Genomic DNA, 22,034 nt, shown 5'->3' on the forward strand with positions numbered 1-22,034 from the left:
CACCGCCAGCCCACAATGTTCAAAAGCAACGAGAGAAAAGAAAGCTGCTCGCTCTGGAATCCACCTGCCGCGTCGGGATAAATGACACAGCTTAATTATTAGTCGTACTGCTCTCGTCTTCAGGTAGAAGGTGGATTGCCATGATGTAAAATCTTCCTTACAGGCCATATATGGCTCGATGAGGCAGAGATTCTTGGGATAAAATATAGACTATTTTTTGGCCTGGATCCTGGAATGATTGTAGATATTGTTATTTTTATTAATATCCATTCAGGTTTGGGTGATATGTTTAGATTTGAGCAAAATATATAATTTGATCGTTAATACTAATACGAAGAAGTGTAAGTCACAGAACTTCCTTATTAATGTTCGGGTCTGATGAAGATGAATGGAGTCCACAGAAAGCCATGTCTGGTCATGTAGCATTATAAGGTAGCCAATCAAATGGCACTAGCCAGGTTCACTAGAACAAGAGTTATTCTTTACAGCTCAGCTTTCCATTCTAGCACATAGAGGAGGTTTTCTGAGTAGGACCCCGACTGTGATGTCAATATACCCTATACCACATAATAAATACCTTTTGGGAAAACCCCTTTTACAGCATGTCAATGACAGGTGTTTGCCCCCTCTTGGAGAAAATGCAGTTCAATCTACAGGTAGCATGTTAAAGGAGCTCTATCATTGGCAGAAGTCATTTTTAACTAACCACATCCTTGCATATCCTTTTAGAAAGGCTATTCCACACCTACCTTTTGTATGTAAATTTCCTCAGTAGTGTTTGAATGAGCCTGTTTTTACTCATATGCTAATTAGCTTCCTCGGTGCACAGGAAGTTGTCAGCCAGCACTCCTCTCCCTGCTCTGTGTGAGAGCAGAGAGGAGGAGACAGCAGCAGCAGCCTGTGCCGAAACTTAGACTTCCGGGGTGCACGGAGAAGGCTAATTAGCATATGAATAAAAACTGTCTCATTCAAAAACTACTGAGGCAATTTACATACAAAAGGTATGAGTGGAATAGCCTTTCTAAAGGCTATGCAAGTATGTGATTCCTTTTTCCAATAATAGAGCCCCTTTAAAGAGAAGGAGAAGTAGAGCAGATTGATGTATAACTTGTATTTTTTTATTTTTATCTCTGCTCATTTTGGACTTAGGAGTCATGTGAGTGATCCTGCTCAGTGATTGACAGCTAACGCTACATTCACACAAGGAAAGCTGTGGCTCATTAAGTATGGCTACCCACCGAACCTCTAAACCCAGAATGATCAGAGATGTAAATGTATATATTAGAACATTTCTAACAAAAATGTTGATGTGGATCTGTTCGAACTCCTTTAGCTATACAATATAGAGAGACATGACATGACAAGACATGTGACATGTTCGCTTTCAGTGTCTTGATATCCCTCTCATCAGTGCTTCGTAAGCCCCAGAAAAACTTAGCCCGTGATTACCTCTTGTGTTGGAAACTATTTTTTCATAAAATGCAATGGTAAAATAAATCCTGGATGGAAAGATGGAGTAACATTAAGATGGATCTCGATGTAATGTGATGTACTGTTGAATTCATGCTTAAGGAAGTCTAGATTGACTTTGTATTTTGTTCTGCCTACAGGTTATTTTCAAGATGGAGAAGAGGATTTGAAGGATGACAGCGTCAAGGATGACGAGGAGGAGGATGATGATAGCAACTCCACTGCTCCACTCCAGGACAGTGCCTACTCTCCCACAGATGAGGAACAAGAGGTCGGCGGGGGTCTCAAGCAGAGCCTCAGTTTCCAGAATTCCCCGGGAAGTCTCATATGCAATCAAGATGGGGAAAGCGAGTCCTTGATGAGTGATGCCAGTGATCAGGTGACAGATGGAAAAAGTGTATCTTCTAAAGATGCTCAGGACCAAAAAACAGACCCACTCCCACGGCTCCAGACAGAGGCACACGACTGTATGGATAAAATGAAGATGGCATATGCCAACATCTTGTCTGATTCTTACTGGACAAATTTAGGACTAAGTCTTAAGGTGCCTCCTTCTGAAAGGAAACCTTGTGACAGTCGTAATGGAGCCAGTAAAGGCGAATTTGATTGGCATCAAGATGCTCTCTCTAAAAGTTTACAGCAAAACATACCTTCAAAATCAATTTCTAAACCAAACCTCTTCAGTTCTGTTCAGTTGTACCGTCAAAACTCCAAAATGTATGGCACCGTGTTTACTGGAGCCAGCAGGTTTCGTTGCAGGCAGTGCAGTGCGGCCTATGACACCTTAGTGGAGCTAACTGTCCATATGAATGAAACAGGCCATTATCAAGATGATAACCACAAGAAAGACAAGCACAGACCTGCAAATTATTCCAAGCCCAGAAAAAGGGCATTTCAGGATATGGACAAAGAGGATGCCCAGAAAGTTTTAAAGTGCATGTTTTGTGGAGACTCTTTTGATTCTCTCCAAGATCTAAGTGTCCACATGATAAAAACAAAGCATTACCAAAAAGTGCCTTTGAAGGAACCTATTCCAAGCATCTCATCCAAAATGGTCTCCTCAGCAAAAAAACGTGTATTTGAAGTGACTCGGCCATGTTCACCAGATTCGACCACTGGTTCCTTTGTGGATCATAGTTCCACACAAAAGAACTCAAATTCCCAGCTGTCCTCTAACAATCGATATGGCTATCAGAATGGTGCCAGCTATACTTGGCAGTTCGAAGCTTGTAAATCTCAAATTCTAAAGTGCATGGAATGTGGCAGTTCACATGACACTTTGCAGCAACTCACGACACACATGATGGTCACTGGACATTTCTTGAAAGTTACCAATTCAGCCTCAAAGAAAGGTAAGCAGTTGGTCTTAGACCCTCTTGCTGTAGAAAAGATGCAGTCACTCTCAGATTCACCTTCAAGTGACAGCCAGTCAAAGCCATCAGCAAGTTCCCCATCTGGAGGATCATCCTCTGAAATCCTGAGTAGTAAAGAATGTAAAATGGATATGTCAGAAGACAGTAACAAGGAAGACAAAGTAAATGCCAGTGACGAACATGAAGATATTCTCGAAAAGCCCTTAGATCCAACACTCAAGTACCAATACCTAAGGGAAGAGGACTTAGAAGATGGCTCAAAAGAGGGTGGAGATATTTTGAAATCTCTAGAGAACACTGTAACCTCAGCTATTAACAAAGCCCAAAATGGAACACCAAGCTGGAGTGCATACCCCAGTATCCATGCCGCATATCAACTTTCAGATGTCATGAAACCATCAGTTTCACTTGGTTCTCAAGTTATGCAGATGAGACCATCTTTCTCAAATAAATTTAGGCCGATCGCTCCTAAGTGCAAATCAACACCACTTTCCTCAAACAGCCCCTTTGAATCTCAATCTACACAAGTGAAGGAGGAGTCTGAAGACACAGAGTCTGAAAGAGAGATGGCAAAAGAAACCCTGAAGTCAGAGAGAATGCAATCAGACAAAAACGAAGATTCGCCAAAAGCGGATGTCTTGTTAGATTCACCAAAAAAAGAACCCTGCTCCCCGAAAAACGAAGAGAAAACTAAACAAAGCTGTGAAAAGGAAAAACCTAAACTTCTGGAACCCGTAGAGTCACCACTAGTACGAGAAGAATGTTCTTCCCTCCGAAATTCCGCAAATCATTCCCCTGACATTCCGTGTGTAAATCCTCTTAGTGCACTACAGTCTGTGCTAAATAACCACTTGGGAAAAGCATCAGAGTCCATAAGACCTACATCCAATTCCAATGCAAGTTCCACGAGCTTAATTTCTCTGTTTCAGAAGTCTCCAACAAGTCGAATAGAAAAACCAACCGTATGCCTCACACCACCACAGCCACAGCCTGCTTCCCATTATTTATTCGAAACCAATGATCAGCCAATAGATCTGACCAAATCTAAAAATAAAAAAGTGGAGTCCTCCAAAGCTCAGTCGTGTACATCTCCACCTCAGAAGCATGCTCTGTCTGACATAGCTGATATGGTCAAGATTCTTCCTAAAGCTACCACCCCAAAGCATGTTGCTTCTTCTAGAGTAGCCTCCATGAAACTAGAAATGGATTCTAGGCGCTTTGAAGAAGTCTCCACAGAAGTTTCATCTTTGCATAAAAGGAAGGGAAGACAATCCAATTGGAATCCTCAGCATCTCCTCATCTTACAAGCTCAGTTTGCATCAAGTCTCTTTCAAACATCAGAAGGAAAATATTTGTTATCGGATCTTGGGCCCCAAGAGCGCATGCAGATTTCTAAGTTCACTGGACTCTCCATGACAACCATTAGCCACTGGTTAGCCAATGTAAAATACCAGCTTAGGAAGACAGGTGGGACAAAATTTCTGAAAAACATGGACAAGGGACATCCCGTGTTTTACTGCAGTGACTGCGCATCTCAGTTCCGGACCCCTTCCAGCTATATAACCCACTTAGAGACTCATCTTGGGTTTCAAATGAAGGATATGAATAGGCTGGCAGTGGAGCAGCAAACCAAGGTAGAGAAGGAAATCTCAAGGGTAGCTGTACAGAGGTCACCCCAGCCGGTGGCTACAGAAGAAGACACAGACTCTAAGTTTAAGTGTAAATTGTGTTGTCGGACATTTGCCAGCAAGCATGCGGTTAAGCTACATCTAAGCAAAACACACAGCAAATCCCCAGAACATCATTCACAGTTTGTTGCTGAAGTGGACGAGGAATAATTTGTAAATTCTTCATTTGTTTTTAGCAGACTGTACAGTTTATGGCCCCACAGAATGGTGCATTTAATAGAAGTAGTGAACCCATTGAGGCGTAAGGATCTTTTGATGTATATAATGGTCTGCTCTGTATCATTGTTGGGTGGGTCATCTCCCATCACATTTCCCAGGAAGCTGCTGCTATATTGTCCTATGTTGGACTGCATCACTCCTAATTTAGCTGTCCATAGATTGCAAGAAACCAAAATTCTACATTCTGGCAGGTTATCATCTATATAACTCATAGTAAAATAAATGGGAAGTATTACTAATGGTTCTATGGATACCTGATACCACAAGGATGCTCATCACTGGGATGTTTAGTCTCCATTTAGTTTTCCAACATAATCACATTGACCCAGCATTTTCATTGTCACTTTAGAAGCTTCTCCAGGGTTATGTTGGAAGATATGGAAATATATATTTATTATTGAAGTTAAAGTGGAGTTCTTTGTATCTTAAAAGGGGGTTCTTGACATTTGTGCTCCGACTTTGCAATTACAAATTTGGATCCTCACTGCTGATCTCGGGGGCCATGACCCTAGGAGGCGCTGTTTTTTTTTTTATACACACAGCCATAGTGTACACAATGTAAGGGGCGTTCACACTTGCGCCCCCTGTCATTCCGTCAGGTTTCCGTCATAAGCCCCGAAGAAACTGGATAGGGGATGGCTTCTCGGTGGTGTCCACCTGCAGCCTCTCTGTGGGGAAACCAGTTTTTTTGGCCGGACACAAAGTCAGTCATGCAGGACTTTGTGTCCAGCCAAAAAATCTGATTTCCTTGCGGAGAGGCTGCAGGCACACACTGGCAGTTTACTATTAAAATCCATTGAAATGAATGGGTTTTAAAACTGATCGCCAGAAAGCCGTCCCCTATCCAGTTTCTTCGGGGCCTACGAAGGAAACTTGGCGGATTGACACAGGGGGCACAAGTGTGAATGCCACCTATTATGTGATGTATACAACCGAGCCCATATCTGGTCTCGTTACCATCCCTATCTGCAGACATGTTCTGTAAAGCGTATCTTACCTCTGACCACTATGTAAAATATAGAACCAATCTACATGAACAAGGAGTCACCCTGTTGATACAAGCTTAGGATAAGTACAAGATATGTGATGTATTATACTCCAGAGCTGTGCTCTGTGCAAATATGAGTGGGGGGTGTCTGTTGCTGAAAATAAGTAGTGAGTAAGGGGACAATCAGCAGACTTACCTGTGCAGCTCTAGACTTGGTAATACAGCAATGTCATTACTCCACTGATCTGCTCTCAAGATGGCTAGCCGTCAGGATAGACCTCTTTATCTAGGAGTTTCTATACACCCATGAAATCTGTTGGATTGAAATCAGGCACACCCTGCATGTTATTGATGATGTCTGCTGATTCTCGAGGATGAAGTAGCTATACAAAAATACAAAAAGAACAGAAATTGTTCTTGGGCTGCACATCAGTCTAGAGCAGTGGTTCTCAACCTTTCTAATGCTGTGACCCCGCAATACAGTTCCTCATGTTGCGGTGTCCCCATTCAGCTTGGAACACGCGTTCATAACGGCGTGCGTTCCAGCTGAATAGTGCTGCTGCAGACAGTAGCGTGGCTTCTGAGTGGCTAAAGCCATTGGAAATATGTATTTTCTGATGGCTTTAGGCATACCTCCCAACTTTTGAAGATTAGAAAAAGGGACAAAATATGCGGCGCCCAATTTAACCCCGCCCACTTTTATTCTGACTCCGCCCATTCTTATTCATTTTTCATGTGCTCCCACACAGTATAATTCTCCTACAGTCACCCGTACATTATATGTCCCCTCGCCATCTCTCCCCCAGTTTCATATAACCCCTTCATCTGCCCCCAGTTTCATGTCCCCCCTTCATCTCTGCCCCCAGTTTCATGTCCCCCCATCTCTGCCCAGAGCTTCATGTCCCTCCATCTCTGTCCCCAGTGTCATGCCGTTCCCGCCCTTCATCTGCCCCTTCATCATGTTCCACCTTAATGTTTAAAACAAAAAAAAACACTTACACTCATCCTCCAACGCTCCCCCGCCGATCTCTCCTTCATATAGTTGTAGGCGCTATGTGACGTCATCACATCGCGGCTACACATGCAGAAGCTGCAGCACAGCGTTAAAGCAGGAGCTGGCTGTGACAGCTCCTGCTTTAATCGCCTGTGTGTTCAACTCATCGGCGTCCTCCGGGCGCTGATCAGTTGAAACCGGGACATACCTCCCACCTACCGAGAAGGTTGGGAGGTATGCTTTAGGCGACCCCTGTGTTTTGGTCGTTTGACCCCCGCTGGGGCCACGACCCACAGGTTGAGAACCGCTGGTCTAGAGAGCAGTTTGCTACTGCAGTCTGTAAAGGGCAACACAGAATCGAAACCAGTCTTATGGTCGAGGCTTCATATTGCAGATTTTGCTGTTTTTTTTTTTTAACCAAAGCCAAGAGTGGATTGAGCAGAAGGTAGATTTATAAGAGCTTCTTATATATTTCCCATTCCTTTTATGGCCATTCTTGGCTTTGGCAAAAAAAAAACAGCAAAAACTGCAATGTGAGGCCTCGACCATAAGACTGGTTTCACAGTAGCTTTACATGGTTGAAAACATGACCATATGATGGCCAGGGTTTTCAAGTGCAATGATAGGCTGGGTTCAATTGACCATGGGTTTTTAGAGGTAAATCACGTTAATTATATGTTTCACTTGTAAAAACTGTATTTGGACCTTTACTGCATGCAAAACATGGTTTGCATGGATATGGGGGTTTTTTTCGAATGGATGCGTTTTTTTCAATTTTTTTTTTTTTTTTTTTTGCTTTTGGCTACAAGGTGACTGCATTTTATGTAGAACATGTGAACCCAGCCTTAGAAAAATCCTGCACCTGCCTTCATTTAGAAACCGAACCACTACTGTCCATGGGGTATGCTTGGTAGTGCTGCTCTAATCTATTGAAGTGGACAAACCTGAGACATAACCTGTGGACAGGAGTGACTCTGTTTTTGGAAAAAGGCAGCCATGTTTTTCTAATCTTGGGCAACCGGTGTTTCTAGTAATACAGGTTTTATTGGCAGGGCAGTTGTAGTATTGTTAGCAAAATGGTGGGGCTAGTTAAAACTCGGCTTGAGAACCCCATCAAAGCATATGATTTCAGACGATTGTGGCTGCCACATGGTGAATGCCCAGCCTTAGACTTTTGCTGCCCTGTCCATCTGACCCGAGGGCCATGTCGCATGGGTGGATGCACTATGCACTTTACATTACATACAGACTGGGGCACGATGCGCTGATATTAATAAATCCCCCCACAATGAGACACATTTCACATGCAGAATTTACATATTTATGCAGCTTTTATCGGGAACATAATAAACGTATTCACCAAACTTTCCGATTTTCCCCTATTTAAGCGTAGGTGATAAGTGATAAGTTCTAAAGCTTAAGAGCAAAGCAGCATTAACTACATAAGAGGTTTAATGTCCTAGATCCGAAGTGGAGAAACCTTATTTTGCCACAAGGGGGAGTCTTGCTGTCTCTCTTTCTCCTTGCTCACATCTTACAGAAGATATTTATGTTTACTGGCAAAACTTGTTCATAGAAATGATCACTTTTGACTTCCGAGCCCAAATTCAAGTGAGACCCCCTTTTTTTCATTTAAAGCTTTATTCCATATTCTCTTAGGTTATGTTCATTGCTCGCTTGAGGACTGCAGTGGGGTTAAAACAATGCTCTTACTGTATATATTACCATTTTGCAGAGGGTTGAAGCACAAATAAGCCAGGAGTGGGCGGTTATTTTGCCTCATTTATGGCTCAGAACGGTTCTGGTTTTGTACTGGACGGTCACTTGCTACAGATCTATCACTGATTTGCATAATGTAACTTATATAAGATGTTCTATGATAGGTTGTTTAAGGCAAACACTTAATCTTAAGTTTGTAATATATAAAGCTGTAACGATTCATATTTAAGCAGGTTATAATGATTAAAAAATGAATATTACTGTTCAGCTAATTAAACTGTTATTTTTTAATGACTGATGACTTTGATGTCTGGTTATTCCTTGGTGTAAGTTCTAGCAGTGAAATTCCCAACATGGCGGGTTGTCATACTGCCATACCTGTGAAGCATTGAGAAGTATTCTCTTCAAGAAGCAATATACAAAGCCATACTAAAGTTCAGAAGAGTCTCATAAAAAACTTCTAGTCAACCTATTACATTTTTAGTGGAATGGACCTTAAAAACAAGGATGTGGAATAGGTCCCAAGACAAGGAGGCAGTTCTATTTGCAACTACTTTATTTACAGGGATAGTACAGGGTTAGGCAGGGAGGTATGGATGATTTGAAATAAGTTACACACTCATTTTTGAACGAAACTCAAATTTTATTTTTTCATTGTGTAGCTTGGATTTTGCCATTACAAAAATCAAAGAAAAACAAAAGGAAAAAGAAATTAAAACAATGATTACGTATGAAAAATTACAGCTTATAGGGATGAAAATGCAGGTCCAGGTGTAAAATCCGGCAAACTGATCGGTCTGACATGCGAAGAGCACGAGCATGCCGCACCACCGAACGTCGAGGGCTGGCTTCAACTGCTTGACACACCCTTTCGATGATTTCCGGGATCCGTACCGTTCGGTCAATCGATCGTTTAAATGATTCCGGAAACGTCTCTGTGTTTGAATGACAGAATGGCCCATTTCAATAAAGTGGTATACACGAACACATGATGCTCTATCGACCACTCCTGATGAGTAGATATACCCACTCTTTATCCACCAAGGTTATCCCCACCTTGCATGGCGCCCCGTTCAAATCATCCATACCTCCCTGACTAACCCTGTACTATAAATGCTTAGATTATTTACATGGAGGCAGCATTATATGTATATACATTATTTACATGAAAGGACAGACTGCATACACCTTAAGGCTGCGTTCACACGGAGTAACCCGCCACTCATTCTTTTTTTTTTTTTTTTTTTTCTTTTTTTTTAAATGTAGATTGTGAGCCCTGCATAGAGCTCACAATGCACATTTTTCCCTATCAGTATGTCTTTGAAATATGGGATGGAAATCCATGCAAACACGGGGAGAACATACAAACTCCTTGCAGATGGTTTTATGCTCTTGGTGGGATTTGAACACCAGGACTCCAGCGCTGCAGGGCTGCAGTGCTAACCACTGAGCCACCGTGTGGCCCCTACCCGCCGCTCATTCTGACACGTAAACACATGTCAGAGTGAGCACAGTAAAATAGAATCCCATTGACTTCAATGGGTTCGGTCTTACGCGCACTACCCATTGAACTCAATGGGAGGCTTTTTTTACCTATTGCTTTCAATGTGATATGCGCGTATCACATTGAAAGCAATAGTTTAAAAAGCCTTCCATTGAGTTCAATGGGTAGCGTGCAGAATGAGCAGTGCATTAATCCGTGTGAACTCAGCCATAGAGAGTAATTTTTCAGCCCCAATGATACCCATGACTGACATTACTCCCCAATAGATGACACTACAAACCAAAATTGAGGGGTTGGCCTCAACTGTTTTTTGATCATAATCATTCCATGCCCAGAATCACCACCTCCTCCTTAAATTGCGTATTTCTCCCGAATGTCCTTCTTGTCCACCAAGACATGGAATTCCTGCCATGCAGTGACATCTGCAAAAGAACAAAGAGCGAGCAAACTCCCAAAACAAGAAGAACCAAATCACCGCATACAAAACATTGCACAAAGTCAGCGTGGGCGGGTGTTCCTCTAACTGTGTCTAACAGCCGAAGGTAAGTCCCACCTACGAGCATCTAGATATCAATAATCCACAACTTCACCTCAGTTAAAGTTATAGGAGGTCACTTTAATAAACTGAAATCCTGAAATTTATAGATAAAAAATATCTATATCCCTCATTCAGCCTTTTCCTTATCCGCTTAAGGCTCCCCATGAAGACAGGACTGTCTGTACCTACTTCATTGGCAGAGAAACTGTACAAATCTATGCCTACATTATTTAAAGGGACGCACTATTATCTGTATCTACTTTATCTAACATGGAAACTCAGGAAAGTAGTGCTATCTCTACCTACATCATTTCCATGGAGAGGCAGGTAGGTAGTACTTTGTGTACCTACCTCATTTACAGGGAGATAGTACTGTCCATAGCTACATCATTTACAGGGAGGTGGTACAATCTATTCCTGCACAGAGCCAGTGGTGCCCAGTACCCTTTTTATTTGGTTACACTGCTTCCAGATGAGAGAACTGAATATTGGGTTGTAGTAGTATTGTACTAGGTCTGTCTCTTTGTCATTAATGCAGGACAAAGAGAGCCTTTCATTAACCAGTTTCTTAAAGGGATCAATCATTATACATTTATCTATACCAGACCTTGGCAATGTGCGGCCCGTGGGCCACATCCAGCCCTCTGACTGCTTCTATCCGGCTCGCATAGCTAGTGGAAGGTTTTTCAAGGACCTGTGATGATGTCTTCACAGCCTATCACTGGGATAGGCTATGACTCGTTAGTGGGCGGAGCCACACGGGACTGTGTGCTTGCTGCAAGCTGCTGACAATAAGGGTTTCTAGATGATAGAGAAGAGATAGCATGTGTGAGCAAGAGGTCGGAACTAGAGGCAGATGTAGGCGGCAGTTAAACTTAATGCACATGTAGAGGGGACATTAAACTAGGGGGCAGATGGAGGGTGACATTAAACTGGGGCAGCTGGAGGAGGATATTAAACCATGGGTGGTAGCTGGAGGGGGACATGTCTGCCTCTAGTTGCCCCCAGTTTAATGTCCCCCTCCAACTGCCCCAGTTTAATGTCCCCTCTAGTTTCTGCTAGTTTATACTGGGGCACCAGGAGAGGGACTTAATACTGTTGGACATTTGGAGGGAAACGTTATAATGTGGGGGTGTATAATGTTAGGGTGACTGTAGGAGGATTTTACTTTGTGGGGCACATGGAAAAATGATAGAGAATGGGTGGAGTCAGCAGAGAAGTGGTTGGAGCTAAATTTGCCGCGACTCGCATGGCCCTCTAGAACCTGTTACAATTTCTCATGTGGCCCCATGGGAAAATTAATTGCCCACCCCTGATCTATACAGAACTCAGGATGGGAAGACTTCACATGAGAACATCTGGCCGTTTGCTTGGCTTTCCCAGTTACCATATTATCAATCTGCACCCCGCTGTTTATATTGGACCATAGTGTTACTTTTAGAATAAAGATCCAGAAATGATGAAAACCAAAACCATGTAGTGCACCAGCCAGATCATGGCATCCATCTGTAACATGAGTTGCCTGCTCCCTCCTATAATTTGAGATTTTACTTGCTCCACTTTTTATATCCTCTTCATTGTTTGACATAAATTATAGGGAGTGACAACATGGTAGCCTGCAGGAGCTCAAATTAACCAGCAGACAGCAACCCATAGGGTCCGATACCAAACCACACAGAGGTCAAATACTGGAGTGAAAAGTACCCCCTCCCCTTCCCCATATGGTGAGGTCTGTAACACTTACCCCGTACATCCTTTAAGTATTGTATGGAATAAAAACTTCAGCTTTTGAAGTACACAGAGCATAATACAGAAGATCCCCAGCCTTTAGAACGGTCTGTGACTTAAGTCAGTCCCTTTCCATTTAGAAGGTCTCCCAGAAGAAGCAGTAACTCCTATTTTTTTGACCTCCTAGCAAGAAACTGTAAGGGACATGACTGGGATATTCCTATGTCATTCAAAATTAACTATAACTAATAACACGAACAACCCCATACCCACCCAAACCCACCCCCAACCTACTACCCAGAATGTGAGTATGGCTGCTATCCCCAAAAATAAGACACATACAACAAGTACGATGGAATAGGAGCGGCCACAACAGCCAATTTATTGAAATATAAACAAACTAAACAGTTAATACTATTGCATTCTTTTAAATGGAAGATCAGACAGGGCCCACATAAGCGAAAGGCAGCCCAAAAACCTCCCAGCCGCAACGCGCCGACACAGGAGAAGACAAAACGTCTTGGTACTGCCGTGAACTCCCGCTTTAACTTGATAACTTTACTAATACTATAATGAACATCAGCAGAGGTACCCTTCCATGGGTCCCCTGTGTTTGACCGGAACTCCCCCTTCAAGCGTGCCCTGTAAGATCTTCCAACCGCCGGCTGTCGTGACAGGGAGGACGGTAAAGCACCTGCAAAGAAAAAACAGAAAAAACACCAGGGACAAAGTAGGGGAGAAGAGGACAAAAGAACCAAAGAGGGAGGGAGGGAAAGTCCCAGGTAAGAGTGACCAGCATCAGGGAGGAACAAAAGGGGGGTTAAATAGGCCCTAAAATCAAAACAAACACTCCCATTGCCCTGAAGATGAACCCAAACAGGAAAGTCACACAGAGGACATTAACCCTAACTGCGCTGCAGACCTTGCAAAGGCATGACAAGACAAATCCTTGTCATGGCGGGCCTCTGCAAAGTTCCTATGCTCCCGGCCCTAACTGTTCACACGGAGCTTACAGGCGCGCATTCTGCAGCCGCAAAATTACGCGCACAAAATGACATGCGTTATAAGCCCGTAACGACCCATTGAAATGAATGGGATCTGTTTTGAGCGCTCACATTCTGACACGTGTATACATGCCAGAATGCGCGCCTGTAAACTCTGTGTGAACTGGCCCTTAATGCTGGGAGGACTAGAACACTCATTTATAGCTATTAAGTTAATATGCAATGTCAGGAAGCCTGCCATTGTGAAATTACGTGAGAAGCACACTAAGGAAAAGGGAAAAAATCCATAGAAATGTCCAATAAACATCCAGAAATGATGTATAAGTATAGAACCACTCACTTATATAGAAGGAATTCACTGCACGGACTAGCCAGGTAAGTTTCTCCAGCTAGGAGCGTGATAGCACATCCACAACGCACAGTAAAAGGTTGGAGTCCAGCAATCCTTTCATGTTAAAATTCTTCTCTTATTATTGCAAAAAAATTTAAAATACAGCTTCGATCGTAGACACAAAGTTAAGTATCATAGATGGTATAATGCCAGGTAGTATAACTGGTCTTTTCTGACGCGTTTCGAGAGTGATCCTCCCTTAGTCATAGCAGCTATCACTAAGAGAGGATCACTCTTGAAACGCGTCAGCTAAAGACCAGTTATTCTACCTGGCGTTATACCATCTATGATGCTTAACTTTGTGTCTATGATCAAAGCTGTATTTTTAAATATTTTGCAATAGTAAAAGAAGAATTTTAACATGAAAGGATTGCTGGACTCCAACCTTTTACTGTGCATTGTGATTGTGAAATTACAACTCCCATCATACCCTGGGAATTGGTTTGCAACAGTTTGAGGACCACAGGGTGAGGGATGCTGAATCCATGACTGCACATACATATTAACAGAACCTTGTCTTAAAGTAAAGATCCATCATCCCATTATTCTGATAGTTTGACTGAGCATCCACCATAAGACCGTACGTTCATTGTGAACTTCCTCAAGGCTCCTACAATAACTATATTGTAATATCCACTGACAACTTTGCAGACGTTTTCCTGTTCATGAAATTGTCACAGTTCTGACTACAAATCTGATGTCCTCTGCCATTTTCCGGCCTGCAGTGGTGTTTATAGTGTTTTATGTCTCCCAGAATGTGAATCCCGCTTCTACTCTGCCTGCAGAAGCCTCTTTTTATGCAAATTTGTTAGACCCTCCCCATTTTGAAGTCTGGAAGCCATGCAGGTACTATTGGAAGTTATATTACATGGGGATACACAACTTGCCTTTATGCCTGAAGGACCCCTGCTATATCAGATAGCTGTGTGTGCAGAGCTGGGGTCTGGTAGCCTGAAGCCTTGTCTGTACACAGTCCTCTTTCCAAAAGGATGACGGTTACTCTCCCAGTCTTTTACTCAATGGATCATTTTCTTTCTTTCTTTTTTTTTTGTAGATTTGCTTTTTTTTTTTTTTTTTTACTAGAGATGGATACTTTTTTTTCCCCTCTCACACTGGAAACAATATCTGACATTTCACAGTAAATGGAAGCGGAAAGTGCGAGCGGCTGAAGGGAATGACTCTAATGCAGTGACACGGCCGTGCCCCTCCATTGTTGGAAATAAGCAGAGAATCATCATTGTTCATCAGAAGGCTCCTAATGCAGTTAAGGCATTCAGCTATAATTTCTGCGCGCATTTATAATTACTGTCAGGCGGCACACCTCGCTGAGCAGATTAAAGCTATAAATTATTGAGCTCCAGTTTAAGATGAGGAATTTGATTTGTCTGGCAGCCACTATTTGTTAGGAATCCTGACACTTCACATAAAAATGACTCAACTTGATAAAGAACAAAAGCTATTTTAGCAATGCAGCAATTTTCAATCAGTTGCCACGCCATGGCTGCCACAAGGGTCCAGACACTGTGTTACATGATACAGCAAGAGCTGGGGCCCAGGGCTGGAGGCACTAGGACTGTGGGTGGAGCAAGAGGAATACAAGCTACACATATGCAAAGCTTCAGCCTTTGCTTCAGAGATCACAGTGCGAAAAAGCCAATGTTATACAAGGAGGAAATCAAATCCAAAATGGAAGTGTAACTGGGTAAAAGATCCATTGGACTTGTCACTGGCTACACAAAATGTTCAGTGACTCGATGAACAACTTTCCACATTGCATTATAGAAATAATCATTACTCATGGGAAATCAGTCCCCACTATTAGATTTTGAAGAACAAAAGGTATAGGTGAGACAAAGGAAATATTTTTGCAACTTTTTAGGCTGCCTTCTCACGGAGTAACGCCGGGCTTGTAAAAATCCTCATTCACAGCTGTACACGTGAGCGCTGCGGAAGGCTCCCGAACACTTCCCATTCATTTCAATGGGAGCGCTTGTAACGCCGGCTTTACGAGCGCTCCCATTGAAGTGAATGGGAAGTATTCAGGAGCCTTCCGCAGCGCTCGCATGTACGGCTGTGAATGAGGATTTTTACAAGCGTTACTCCATGTGAAGGCAGCCTTAATACTTAAATTCTTGCAAAATAAAACGTGTTGAATCCTTGTAATTAATCGTAATTTTAAAACAAGCCTGTTGATTTGTGTACACAGATCCTATGTAGAGTTATGGGTCTCCATGATCACAGACTACAAACATATGCAATGCCAAGAGTTGCATGCTCTGGAAACAGCTGATCTGTGAGGGTCCTATCAGTCAGACCACTGCCGATTGAAACAACTGATTGCTTATCTTAAGAATAGTGACCACTATATGAACACACATTCATAACAAGGAAGCCAGCTTTACTGCAGCAATGTGGAAATCAGAAGATGAAGGGCAAAATTAAACATAGCAGATATTAGAACCTCATATTATGAAATTATTTAATGGATTGTCTGAGGATTTGAAATAAACAGAAAACAAAACATGCATACAATATGTTATAAAATAGCATGGGCACCACGGTGGCACAGTGGTTAGCACTGCAGCTTTGCAGCGCTGTAGTCCTGGGTTTGAATCCACCAGAGCAACATCTGCAGGAAGTTTGTATGGTTTCCTTGTGTTTGCTGAGATTTCCTCCCATTCTACAAAAAGACATACTTAATTGAAAAAAAAAAAAAAGAATATGTTAGGGAGCCTTCACACGGAGTATACACTCCGCTCAACGTAAAACTTGTTCAGAATGAGCGCGTAAAAACCAGATCCCATTGATTTCTATGGGTGCCGGCATAGAAAGCAATAGGGAAAAAAAAGCCTCCCATTGATTTCAATGGGGAGCGCACCTATGCCGGCACCCATAGAAATCAATGGGATCTGGTTTTTACACGCTCATTCTGAATGAGCGGAGTGTATACTCCGTGTGAAGGCTCCCTTATAATATAAAAAATACAATCCTCTTCCCTGTCTTTGTTTACAGGCCAGCAATGAAGTATTGTGTAGCAAGTTGACCACTGTCCTCAACCAGATTGCAACCTGAATTTTCTTCCTGAACAGCTTATAAAAGAAATTATATATCTATTTATATTTATTTTTGTATTACAGAGCATGTGGTGAACCATAATAAAACATAAAGATAAGTGATATTTGTCTTTATGTAGCCAAATTGTGTTCAGCCTGAAGGATGTTTAGTATGATGGTGCACACACCTAAATAATTTTGATTGTGACCCAATTGTTATCATTAGTACCTCGCTCAGGCCTGGTTCACATCTGTGTTCGTTATTCTGTTTGGGGAGTCTGCTTGGGGAGCCCCCGAACATAATACCAAATGCATTAAAAAGCGGAGAGCAATGAAAGCATGTGGGCCCATAAACTATAATGGGGTCCATGTGTTTTCTGCACAGTGTCCGAACGAATCACACAGAGAGGAAAGTAGTTCTTGACGTACATTTCTCTCTGCATGATTCGTACGGACACTGCGCAGAAAACACATGGACCCCATTATAGTCTATGGGGTCCACGTAGTTTCATTGCTTTCTCATTCATTCGGGGGCTCCCAAAACGGAATACTGAACGCACATGTGAACCAGGCCTGAGCGAGGTGCTAATGATAACACTTGGGTCACAATCCAAATTATTTGGGTGGGTGCACCATCCCAAGCAGGCAGATAAGTTGCAATAAAAATGTTACAAGGAGGCAGAATTGCAATGAGGCAACTGTAGTATGGTTACAGAAACCTCACAATGAGTCACAATATTTTTCAAATCTGTCTCCCAAGATGTAAACAGGGACACAGTGCCTCTGTTATGCTGCCCTCTATAGCACTGATATAGCGCTGATGAAGTCCAAAGAGACAGAAACGGTGCTGTCCGTAGCTGAGAAATTGATTTGGTTATAACCTCGCATCATGCAGTAAAGACTTCTGGGAAGTCGGGCATGTTGTTCAGGGTGCTTGCTATAGAGGGCAGCATAACAGAGGCACTGTCTCCCTGTTTACATCTTGGGAGACAGATTTGCATATTCTTCCCATGTTCCCTTGCAGTGGAGCAACTATGGCTGTATAAATCTCCACACACCTGAGAAGGTGGTCTCTCCCTAAGGATAGACGTTATCCCCACAATATTTTTCAGGAATAGTTGGCAACCTTTTGTGACAGGCACTGCTTTCACCATCAGCTGCTAGGTAACTAGGCTTTGTGCTGGTCGAGGATGCATGCCTTGGTTGACCTTTTAGGTCAGGTTCAGACGGGATTTTTGGTCCAGAATTTGCCACAGAGGCAGTCTCAAATTCGGGACCAAAAAATGGCTAGCCGCGCTTGGATGCCGTTACAGTACACTGGCATCCAGTCGCAGGCATTCCGCTCCGGATTAGTCTCAAATGCGTGGGCCTAGTCGGGAGGGAGGTGCCGCGAGGTGAATTCGCTTGAAGAAAGAGCATGTCGCTTCTTTTTTCCGCTAGCAGGAACAATCCTCTGGCGGAAAAAGGAAATGACCGGCTCCTATTGATTTGTCAGATTCCACGTCAAAATCCAGACCAAAAAACCCCGTGTGAACTTGACCTTAGGGTGAGTTCAAAATGAGTTTCCTGCAAATTCATAAAACACATCCCAGTCATTTCAGTGGGAGTCAGTAGTAGTTATTTTCCTCTAGCTGATTTTTCTCAGATACTGGGGGAAAAAACAACATGACTTCAAGATTCCGCCTTGAAAAATGCATTGAAATCAGTTTGAGGCTAGGCCCTACGTTGTGGAAACACAGAGCATTTTTGTTGCAGATTTTGTTGCGTTATTTTTAGCCAAAGCCGGGTGTGGATTGAGCAGAAGGTATTTCCATGAAGAGCTTCCTATATGTTTCCTATTCCCTTTGTAGCCATTCTTGGCTTTGGCTAAAAATACGCTGCAAAATCTGCAATAAAAAAACCTGTGTTTCCTGCAAAATGGACAAAACATGACTGTTATTTATTTTATTTTTTTTTTGCAAAAACTGCTGGTGTTTTTTTAAGCAGCTTTTCCAGGCTTATACAGTGTACTGGAGTAAACAAGACAAAACGTCAAAAAATACAGCATGCAAAAAAAAAAAAAAAACCCTCTAAAACCTTTTTCTAATTCCCGGAAACAGGTTTTTAAGCCTGGAAAAAAACTTTGTCTGAATATACCCTTAGCATCCGTTATCTGGCAATTCACCCAGCAATTCTAGTACACTTTGAGGCATGATGGTAAGTTCACGATCTGCCAATAAGTGGTGTATTAACTACGCCGTGGCATAGAGGGATTTTTCTGATTGGAAACAATTACAATATCTCCATAAAAAGCTAAATCAATCCCTTTTCATACTTGCAGTGTACACAACAGTTGGCCCACACTTAAAGGGGTTTTCCTAGATCATACATTTGAATGCACGCGGCAGGAGTGAGTTCTAAACTAAATGTGCACTGCTCCTTAGCTCCATTCTCTACTCCTTTCCTGCACTGGTGCCAGCCATCACCTCCGCAACTCTCTTTTGATTTTGAAAGTGGTTGCAGTGGTGATGTCATAGTCTACTTCTCTGCTGAGAGAGTTTGGCTGCATAAGTCCCATTCATGAGTGTAACGTAACGTATACCAATGCAGGAACTATAGATATGTAGTCCCAACACTTAAAGGGGCTCTATCACTGGAAAAAGTCATTTTTAACTAATCACATCCTTGCATAGCCTTTAGAAAGGCTATTCCATATCTACCTTTTGTATGTAAGTCACCTCAATAGATTTTTTTCAGTTTTTATTCATATACTAATTAGCTTCTCTGTACGCCCCAGAAGTTTCTTTGTGCACTATCTTCTGTATATACAGCACAGGCTGCTGCTGCTGCTGACTCCTCCTCCCTGCTCTCCTACATAGTACACAGTAGGGAGAGGAGAGCTGGCCTATGCACGCTAGAGCGTAATTAGCATATGAATAAAAACGGACTTAGGGCGCCTTCACACAATGTAACGCTCCACTCATTTTGTCCATTTTACACGTCTAAAAATACATGTGTAAAATGTAGTAAGCCATTGAGTGCAATGGTTTAAGCGCGTAAGCCTCCCATTGATTTCAATGGGGAGCGCACGTATGCCGGCACCCATAGAAATCAATGGGAGCTGGCTTTTGAATGAATTTTATGTTCAGAATGAGCGGCGCATATATAAAGTACTTTGTAATACTTTGCTTGACGACTGATTGTGAATAAAAGTTATTTTCAATCAAAAAAATGAGCGGAGCATATACTCCTTGTGAAGGCTCCCTTACTATGCTGCATTTTCCACACCTATCTAAAACTTCTGCACAGTCCTATAGCTATATAGCATAAATTTACATGGGATGAAATGGCAAAATATGGTAAACATAACAAAAAAAACGGACCAGCAAAGTCTTTTGGTCATTTCCATATTATCCCATTATTGATGTCTCCTTTTTTTCAGATGCAGAAAGCAATCTTAACTTCTTGTAAGGTATGACTGAAGTAGTCGACATACAGCACGTGAGATGGGCTCACATTGTTATTTAATCATAGAAGGGATTACACACTGATACATTGTAACAAACTGCAGCTGTGTGAGCAGACAAGATTCATGGATATAATCAAAATGGCCTGCAATCATTGACAGTAAGCAGAGATCTTATAAAGCTTGAAGACGGTGAAACACAAAAGCATATTAGAAACTTAAAAGCTTGTTTTCAGATAAGCAGCTGCCAAATGTTATATAACCTAGAGAGGAAGTGATGCTAGTGAATGACAGTCTTGGCAAGGTAATCCGAAAATGAATGAAGGATCTTTGGGGCAACCCATGGATGACACAGGACATAGCCAGAGAAGCCAGTTATATATAGGATATCCTATTGTCAGGGATGTGATTTAGCACCTCCGTATCCATCTCACATGAAGCAGCCTGACATCCTTGTGAACCCCGCTATGAAGACAGCCTGGTGTCAGGGCCAGGTCATGAGAGGGGGGTCAATAAGAGGAGGCTTTAGTGTAAAGCTCTTGTATGGGGGCGGTAACTTGGCCTCAGATAGAAAATTCCTCATCAGAGACTGAAGGGATAAAGTCACCCCAACAGATAAGTCTGAAGACCTCTGCATGAACCCAAGTATTCCGGCAAACAGCTCAGGAATGATGGTAACACAATCCATCTTCCCAGTCTACACAGTGGTGGGGAAAAGAAGGGGGGTGTCAGTCTTTGGATAGAATCCTCATGGATGAACTCTGATGTATTTCTGAGAAGACCAATGAATTATTGACCATGGTGGAAGCTCTAGTCTAAAAGAAATGTGGTGGAGAGGCATATACTGTATGTGTGGGCTCACGGCCTGAGCTCAGGGAATTCATGTATGAAAAAATGGAATAAAATTGTGAATTTAATAGGAGCAAAGGCTGCGTCATAGCCCAGGAAGGCTCCATGGTGGGCCCGAATTTGCCAACTGTATCAGTAGAATTTAGTAGCTAAATGGTCAAAATCTAGGAACAGCTGACTATGGTAAGGAAGTGTAAAGATTGTCGGGGCACAGAACTTTAGGATGAGATGTTTCTGAACTAATAGCAGTAGATTATGTTGCAGCATGTATTATACTTTGTTCTCCCATGCATAGAGGTAATTTCTGAAACACTACTATACCTGTCTGATAATCCAGATTGTCTGATGACCTGACACTTGTTACAGAGGTAGCATTTTGATTCTTCACAAGTAAATTAGCAGTTTACATAAATTGACGTTAGTTTGTTACATTTGTATATCTTTTGATTTTCTGTCACTACAACTTTTTGTAATGTTCTTTATAAGAGGATTTTCATGAAACCCTGTGATGAAATCTACCATCAGTATGTGGTGATGGTTACCTGTTGTATCATTAGCACCTGTGCCATAACTTACGCTTTCTTTGCCACCATATCACATTGACTCATGGGGAGATAAATGTGATATTCTGCCGTGTCTTTATTCACTATGAACGACGCACCATTGACAGACACCGGGAGTGATAAATATCAGAAAGCTTCGCTCTGGAGTGCAGCCTATCAAACTGCCGCCACATCTCCATGAACTTGCCTAACTGACTGTTGAATTACTGTCAATAAGCCCTGAGAGAAGGTAGAGGAGAAAAGGCATCGCATGATGTACATGAGAACTTGCAGATTACGAAAAATCTGTTCTTTCGGTTGTTCGCAGCTCCACATGTTTGTAAAGCGTCGACTCTTTGATCCGCTGCTTGCAGCTCAATCTCTGTCACCGGTGCCCATCTCCTTCCATCTAATGAACTCACAGCGTCGGAGCATCTTAAGTTCGTCTGTCTCTTCTTACATAGTTAATATTAAAAATGTACTAAACAGCGAGACGGAGGAATCAAATTATGCACATAAATATGCTGGC

The 22,034-nt window shown here is 42.4% G+C and overlaps 1 protein-coding gene across 1 annotated transcript in view; it reads left to right on the top strand.

The window, feature by feature from the left end:
* Positions 1–5,257, top strand: part of TSHZ2 (teashirt zinc finger homeobox 2) — a 114,453-nt gene extending 109,196 nt beyond the window's left edge. The window contains exon 2 of the mRNA XM_075276839.1: positions 1,611–5,257. Coding sequence (XP_075132940.1) covers positions 1,611–4,681 — 3,071 coding nt within the window. The 3' untranslated portion in view covers positions 4,682–5,257. The remainder of the gene's footprint in view (positions 1–1,610) is intronic.
* The last annotated feature ends 16,777 nt before the right edge of the window (positions 5,258–22,034 follow it).

This window comes from Leptodactylus fuscus, chromosome 6, assembly GCF_031893055.1.
Source record: "Leptodactylus fuscus isolate aLepFus1 chromosome 6, aLepFus1.hap2, whole genome shotgun sequence".
In the NCBI taxonomy this organism is placed as follows: Eukaryota; Metazoa; Chordata; class Amphibia; order Anura; family Leptodactylidae; genus Leptodactylus; species Leptodactylus fuscus.